Source organism: Dendroctonus ponderosae, unplaced genomic scaffold (assembly GCF_020466585.1).
Source record: "Dendroctonus ponderosae isolate FM_Combo_2020 unplaced genomic scaffold, Dpon_F_20191213v2 Dpon_F_20191213_7, whole genome shotgun sequence".
In the NCBI taxonomy this organism is placed as follows: domain Eukaryota; kingdom Metazoa; phylum Arthropoda; class Insecta; order Coleoptera; family Curculionidae; genus Dendroctonus; species Dendroctonus ponderosae.
The window spans coordinates 1,380,247-1,388,395 of NW_026018916.1; the positions used below are offsets into that span (position 1 = coordinate 1,380,247).

General features: G+C 40.3%; 1 protein-coding gene across 7 annotated transcripts in view; it reads left to right on the forward strand.

Moving 5' to 3' along the window:
- LOC109540220 (voltage-dependent calcium channel type A subunit alpha-1) overlaps positions 1-8,149 on the forward strand; it is a 60,977-nt gene that overhangs the window by 16,552 nt on the left and 36,276 nt on the right. For all 7 annotated transcript variants that reach the window (XM_048668139.1, XM_048668140.1, XM_048668137.1 and 4 more), the window contains exons 3-8: positions 2,125-2,352; positions 5,510-5,615; positions 5,670-5,809; positions 6,676-6,776; positions 7,008-7,163; positions 7,230-7,453. In XM_048668139.1, the coding sequence (XP_048524096.1) occupies positions 2,125-2,352; positions 5,510-5,615; positions 5,670-5,809; positions 6,676-6,776; positions 7,008-7,163; positions 7,230-7,453 (955 nt within the window). The remainder of the gene's footprint in view (positions 1-2,124; positions 2,353-5,509; positions 5,616-5,669; positions 5,810-6,675; positions 6,777-7,007; positions 7,164-7,229; positions 7,454-8,149) is intronic.

Below are 8,149 nucleotides of genomic sequence, written 5' to 3' on the forward strand. Positions count from 1 at the left end.
ATGGTTCTTGAGAAACTTCGAAAAAAGCAGCGTCATGTTCAAGTGGATTTTGCAACTCAAAAAAAACCACGCAAACCTAAAACTTCTTGAATTCACGCATTTTTTGAGAAAGCTGCCAACATTTACCCATCCATGGTTCACTTTCTAAAAAGGCGATTTATTTCTCTCGAGAAGGATGTACAAATGAGCGTTCTTGCTCATTTTTCCTCCGAGAAATGAGCAAAAACGGACCGGAAAACATGACATTTTTGCATAATCTTGAACCTAAGTGTTCGATATTCAAATTTCGCTTTCTGGGTCAAAACTACTCGAATTTCCTCACTTACGTTGTTACGACTGAAGCGACTTTTCAATTCTCTATCCAACGATGCCAAAACGAATTATGTGGCTCGAATCGTTCTTGAGAAACTTCGAAAAAAGCAACGCCACGTTCAAGTGGATTTTGCAACTTAAAAAAAACCACGCAAATCGAAACCTTCCTGAATTCAAGGCTTTTTTGAGAAAACTGCCAGCATTTTACGTACAAATGAGCGTTCGTGCTCATTTTGCCTCCGAGATATGAGCAAAAACCGGACGGAAAACATGGAATTTTGGCATAATCTTGAACCTAGGTGTTTGATATTTAAATTTCGCTTTCTGGGTCAAAACTACTCAAATTTTCTCACTAACGTTGTTATCACTGAATCGACTTTTCAATTCTCTACCCAACGATGCTAAAACGATTTCTGTGACCCGAATGGTTGTTGAGAAACTTCGAATAAAGGCCATTTAGTTATCTCTGGAATGATGTAAAAACGAGCGTTCTTGCTCCCTTTGCTTCCGAGAAGCATGCAAAACGGAACGGAAAACATGAAATTTTGCAATAATCTTGCGCCACCCTTGCACAAAACGACGATCATTTTTCTAATTTCATAGTTAACAGAAGACTGTACTTTTTCTACATAACCCCCCAGACCAGAAGAAGCAGAAAAAGGGCTCTGATTTTTTTGGGCTTTACTACACAAAAGCGGTAGAGCTCTTTCTATGACTTCCCAAAATTCGGACTTAATTTCTAAACGGATTAGGAAGGAACAAAATTTTATACTATAAATTGCGCAGCAAATCTCTCAACAAAAATTAGCGCAGTTTTAGGGGTCGATCTAATGCAGTTTTTACCGTCCAATGCCTTAATCAAACAGCATTCTCCTGGCGCTTTTAAGTGCATGTTTTCATGGCTTTATCGCCCAAACCCCAATAGCACCAAAGGCCTGATTAGATTTATATTCGCTCTAGCGTCGTTAAAGCCCCAATAAACATCTAATTTGCTCCTTAACATTGAAACGAGCGCTTCTTCATCTGCATGTGTGCAGGTTGCTGGACCAGTTCACCCTCGCCCTGCAGCCCTTAGCAAAATCTTTACTTAACTGATTAACCAGCGTCGTTGTTTGTTCGGCTTCGGTTCCTTATTCGAGCCGATGGAAAGTCGGCCATTTTCACCCATTACCTTCTGCCCACGGATTCGCAGCTTCCATTCACATCCAGCCCATAAATCTGCGAGTCAAAAATGGCGTGATTTGGCGCCCGACGTCCGTCGCGACGACCTCGATGCCGTTGCCAACTCCACGAGATGCCGTCGTCTAGGCGGCTTTCCGAACTTCACTTTGATTTCCATTGAAACTTTTTTTGCCAAAGTTTCCATAACGCGGCTCATGTTCGAAATTGGGCCAACACCATCCATTATTTGGTTCGATCTAAATGATTCTAGTTCTTAAAGTGTTTGGGTTTGGTTGGGGAAACTTTGGAAGTTTTGCTGAATTTTGAATCTTCAATTTTAGGCCCCTTGAAACTGAAACTGACCACCGGCAGAATTGAATAAATTGTCAGTTGAATGAAAGTTTCTTCCAAAGCGCCTAACTTGCACTAGACAGTTCTCCGATGTTCATTTAAATTTTGAAATAACCCCTGAAGAAAATGAAACTAAATTTAGCGACAACCAGCCCTTGGCGGCAGGGGCTGGCCTACTTCTGAAGCCGTTTAATGCACGTTCCAGTTGCTTCTGAGTCTTTTGCAATCGCCCTGCTGAGCAATCAGCAATCCCAGATAGTTTGTAGTTGATTTTTGCAAATGTTTTTGTGTGGTTTGCAGGTTGGCCGCCGCCCAGGAGGCAGCAGTTATACAGGCAGCTCAGGGCTCAGCTTCGGGCCGACACTTCGCAGGGGCGGGGGGCACCTTCTTGGGCGGGGCGCTGTGCAGCTCGTCAGCTGACGCGATGGGCGGCCAGCAGGCCCCCCACCCAGGCGGCTCCTCATCGCTCTTTCTCTTCTCCGAAGAGAACATCATCAGAAGATATACCAGATTCATCATCGAGTGGCCATATCCTTTTAGCGTTTTGTCAATGTTTTTTCAAATCTTCGCTAAAACCACGATTTTCATGGGTGGGTTTTCGAAAAACTTGCTGATCAGCTTCGGCTCTGGACCCAAACATAGCAACTTGATTGTTTTCTACACACACACAAGTGTGTGTTCATTTTCAGTTTCATCGCTGAATATACGGGATGTTTGTCCTTTTTTTGCAAACACCCTGTATGTGTCCGGTGCAGGATATCGGTGCAAGCAGGCCTTTCCGCTTAGCAACCCAACTTAATCCCGTCAGCTCTATGGCTAAAGGATGGGAAAACCTGTGGTGACGTGAAAATGCAAATAAAGCAAAAATTGATCAAAGAGCTTTGCTGGACTACAAAGCCGAAGATATCGATTCGTGCATCTCAATTTCATTTTAGAATAGCTCTGTTTTCCGACTACCAGTGGCGCCCGTGCGATTCAATCAATCAATTGAACACGGAAAAATACATGAAGTGTAATTTTATAAACAATTAAACTTTAAAACCGTTTAGGTCAAAGCCGCCCATCGACTAAGTTCACTCAATTTTTGTCAAAATGTAACTTTGCACGTTTTTTCCCTGGCCTCTTTATTTTTAAATTCGAAAATTTCGTGACTTTCTATAGGAATATCCAAAAACAATGAATCAGATAATGCCATTCAAGAACGTAATTCGCATCGATTGTCTCACTCGCACCCATAGAACTTTATCAGAACTGTCAGATTGCGGCTCGTTGCTACGTTCCAACTTGGCACCTTGGCGACTTAAAAGAACTTAGCTTTGATCGAGAAAAAATGTGCAAAATATTATCATATTTTCCAAGTTTCTGAAAACTAGTCAACATTATTCGGTTTTTCAACCGTAAAATCCCCAGAATCTATCGAATACAAATCACCAGTTTGTTTGTTTGCAAAATTTAAAAAAATAATAACTGCAAAGACCAGGTGGAAAATGTTCTTGAGGTTCCAACTTTAAGAAAATATAAAATTTAAAATCGAAAACTCTGAAATGGGGATGCAGCTTAGGGGTTGAAAATGGTTTTTTGCGATTTTCGGCGAAACGTGACCACCTAGCGGAAAACGTTCAATGGCAAAGCAGTTTATAATAAAAAAATCTAAAACTTCGGTATTTAACAGTTTTTAGCATAACCTCAAATTCATCGTCAAAATGGCGAGAAACCGATTTTTTTGTTTTTAATTTTTTTCTCGCGTATAAAAGATTTAATGAACATGAAAAGCTTTAAAAGGAGGTCGTTTTTGGGGTTGAAAAGGTATTATTCTTTTGCAGCTGCGAATACGACTCGTTTTCGAGTTATGCACATTTTTCGAAAAAACTACTCGTTTCTTCCACGAACATTGTCATGATATATTTTTGCATTCGGTCTATAAGTAGTCATAAGAGTGGATTTTACATATATTTCTAAACATAGTTGTAATGACATTCCAGCATTAAAATGTGCAAGCAAATATGTATCTTGTTTATTTAACTTTTCAACATGGTACTTACTGTAATAAAATTCATTCCACTCTGATAATCTTACTTAAAGCAACGTCCATTGTGTAAAAATTGAACAAACCAAACTGTGATTCAGAGACACTTTTGAGTTTGTCGCAATTTTCAGCGGTTTAACGATAAATAAACCACCAAGTCACCATTTTAAAGTAGATATTCCGACGATTAAAATGACCGCTGATACGCTTTCCTAATAATAATAAAAAAAGAACAAGACAATTGTTCTTGGATAAGGGTAGTTTTTTAGAAAAATGCACATAATTCGAAAACTCGCCGCCTTATAAACTATCAAAAAAACAAGCTTATTCTGCACCAAAAACGACATACTTTTGCAAATTTTTATGTAAATCATATCATTTATGCGCGAGAAAAAAATTAAATACTGAAAAATCGGTTGTTTGCCATTGTGACTATTAATTTGAGGTTATGTGGAAAAGTGTTAGATAGAAAAGTTTTAGAGTTTTGTATTATCCACAGCCTTACTCTTGAACATTTCCTGCTAGCTGGTCATGTTTTGCCGCAAATCCCGAAAACCCGTTTTCAACCCCACCTAAACTACTTCCCCATTTCACCATTTCCAGAAATTTCGTGTTTAAATTTAAAATAAAAACCGAATAATCTTGACAAAGGAATAGGAAATTTCAAATATTTGTCACATTTTTTCTCGCTCAAAACTGAGTGGTTTTGCAGCGCAAAGGTGCCAAGTTCGAACGTAGCAACGCGCCGCAATGTGACAACTCTGATAGAGTTCTATGGGTGCGAGTGAGACACTCGATGCGAATTACGTTCTTGAATGGCATTATCTGATTCATTGTTTTTGGATATTCCTATAGAAAATCACGAAATTTTCGAATTTAAAAATAAAGAGTCCAGGGAAAAAACGTGCAAAGTTACATTTTGACAAAAATTTAGTGTTTCGTGTTGGTTCTTTGTTCTTGAATGGCACTTTTTCATTCAGTCGAATCATAGTGTGAGTACCCGACTTAAACACCTAGAACTAAATTCTTATAGAAAATCACCCATAATCAATCGCAAAAAATACTAACAGCGCACTGTTATTCATTTACTTATTATATGAAAATTCGTACCGGTACAAGCCTAATAGCCCCGAAGGGGGGTTCATCCACTCGTTTAGCGCGGAAAAAACTTCAAAATTGAGCAAACTAACCGATCTACGCCATTGCTTTTGGTGCTTAGTAGGCAAAAAGATGACAGTGTTTCCCATTATCAGCCACAATGTATAGAGGCTTCATGCATATGGACGTGGCGCGCTCGAGCTGTTGACCCAGTTTTTAAAGCGCTCTGAAAACAACATCAACATAGGCCAACTTTTGAAAAATTGCCATTTCCAGATCAGATCGTCGGCAAATTTAAATCGGGCATGATTCTGACAGGAAGCCATTGAAAAAACCCAAGATAAATCGGGGGCGTTGCATCATGACCCATTTAGTTATCTGCCCTCAACTCCGACCTGTTTAAAGGAGAGGTCTCAATTTCAAATCGGTTTTAATATGCCGATTGCAACAGCAACAGTGGCAGCTTCACGGTGTTCTACTCACTCTAGGAAACTTCAAAGTTTTCCTCATTTCACACACTTTTTTGCTTGTTTGAATAAATCTCCTTAACAGAATGTTCACTCCTTTTGAGTATGCTGTACTTTTGACAATCATTGCCAACTGCGTCGTCCTAGCACTGGAAGAGCATCTGCCTAGTGCCGATAAAACCTCGTTAGCACAAAAACTAGTGAGTTCCAGTCCATTCCAGACGGAGGATTTTGATTAAAAGCGCCTGTTCCAGGAAAAAACTGAAGTCTATTTCCTGGGCATATTCTGTGTGGAGGCTTCCTTGAAGATTCTAGCCTTAGGCTTCGTTTTGCATCGGGGCTCATACTTGCGAAACATCTGGAACATCATGGATTTCTTCGTGGTGCTTACCGGGTAAGTTTGCGGCTTTCCCCTACCAGCCTGCCAACCGGACTCTTACCCTGAGCCAACTTCAACTGCATGCCCTTTAAATTGTATCCATTCCAACCGATTTAGATAAACTTCTTCATTCCGGCCGGATCTTCCAGGGGACTTTGTAATGTTAGATAGTAATTTTTGTTGCCAAACGTGCAAAAACCATCAAAATTTCCAATCTTAAACGCCAATTACCGCACAGGTCAATGACAGTCTTCGCTGAGGCCAACGTTGACGTGGACTTGCGGATGCTGCGCTCATTTCGGGTCTTACGGCCCCTGAAGTTGGTCTCGAGAATACCAAGTAAGAGCCCGAAACGTCGACGTATCAGTTTTCCTTCCTAGCAAATAGCAGCATCGTTTCGCTAGGGTTTAGATCTTCTAGACGTTGCCAGTGGTTTTAGAACTTGAACATTACTAGAACACTTGATTGGTTTTGTATTATTATTATTATTATACAGTGTTGGCCATTTGCAGGATTTTAGCATAGATAGCGTTAGCGTTAGAGTTTCTAGAACTTGAGTAGTGATTAGAGGTATGTTGAAACAAGGCGCCCATAAAACAGCTAACTGCTACCAGTTTCCATAGGGGGTTTCAGGAGAAATTTGCCGGTTTGCTCACGACTTTTCCTCTGATACAGCGTGTTCCAAAAGGGCGCCCCCAAGTCCTCCAAGTCACTAGCCGAAACTGCCTTGACTCTAGAGAGTCTAGAGTTTCGGCCACGATTGAGCTAAACTGAAACTTGGAACACGCTGTATTTCCATCCACAGTCCCGAACTAGTTTATAGTAAACTAATAGCGACTAGTGTTACTCGTAGCTCTGCTAGAGGCTAGTTTTGTTTCTAGGTTTCTCACTCAGTTCCCAGAAGATTTAGTAGCCGTCGACCTACGCACCTTGCGAGCTATCAGAGTACTTAGACCTTTGAAGCTAGTCTCTGGCATCCCTAGTAAGTAGATTTGTAGCTGACTATCTTAGAGCTGTAGCCACTTCTATTCTACTCTTCTAATAGCTACATGACTCTTTGTCTCTTTCCTCACTTTTGTTTTTCGTACTGTAACAGACACTCTGCATTCAACACCAATTTACCACTTGGAGGTGATGTTTGGTTCTCTTCCATTCTTCACACGATTGCGTCGAACAGAAGCCCCGATAGCTGAACGTTTGGTTCTCTGTTTAGGTTTGCAAGTGGTGCTGAAGTCGATTATCAAGGCTATGGCCCCGCTGCTCCAAATAGGATTATTAGTTTTATTCGCCATTGTGATATTCGCCATTATTGGACTGGAGTTTTACTCGGGAGCCTTGCACAGAACCTGCTATAGTCTGTACGATATCGGTAAGACCCAGTGGCAGCTGAGGCGATCTGCTTGGCTCGATCCTCACTGGTCTTTTGCTGTTTTAGAGGAAATCGTGCGCGAAAATGAGGAGGAAGTGCCATGTAACACCGACAATGAAACTGAAGCTAAGTCGCAAGGGAGCAATTGGTGCCGGGATGGAAGCAGCGTTTGCTTGGAACGATGGCAAGGTCCCAATAATGGAATCACATCCTTCGATAATATCGGATTTGCCATGCTGACGGTGTTCCAATGCATCACCATGGAAGGATGGACCTCTATTTTGTATTGGGTAGGGACACTTTTGCTGTTTCCTCAGAAAATGATTTTTTTTATAAACAGGGAGCGAATTGTGTTTTTGTGCATACAAAAAATTGAAATGACGAAAATGAGAAAAATCTCTCAGCGTCCACAACATTGGCCGATTCCAAAGTTTTCGTTTTGCTTAGTGGAAACAATAATTTTTCAGACTATTTTTTTTATTGAAAACTGCAACTTTTGCCGGAAATTTTCGAGAGCTCGAAAAGGTGCCATGAGAAAGTGTTTATTGGTATAATTTAAAATAACTAACTAATCAAATATAAGCAAAAACGAAAGTCCGAAAAATGACTTTCTTCTAAATATCGCAAAAATTAACAGCAAAACTTGTTCAATTTAACCGGCTTCGAACCTCCTACGGTTTCGGAGCAATCTTAACTTGGACACCCCGAAACGTTCAAAATTATAACATTCTCCACCAATAGACAAAATTTCGAGAAAGCTGAGCATACGATTTGAAAACAGCAAATTGCATTGCTTTATTCGCATTTTGCTCTTTAATTCAGCAATTTTTTTGCCTTGAAATTCATCGTCCACTTTACCGGCCGACTTTTTCCTGCCATTTTACCCGACAATTTTTTTTTACAAACTTCTTTTTGGGTATTTCGCCTCAAAAATTTTTGTCTTTAAAAAAGACAGAATTTCCTCACGTCTTTTATTACAGATTGAT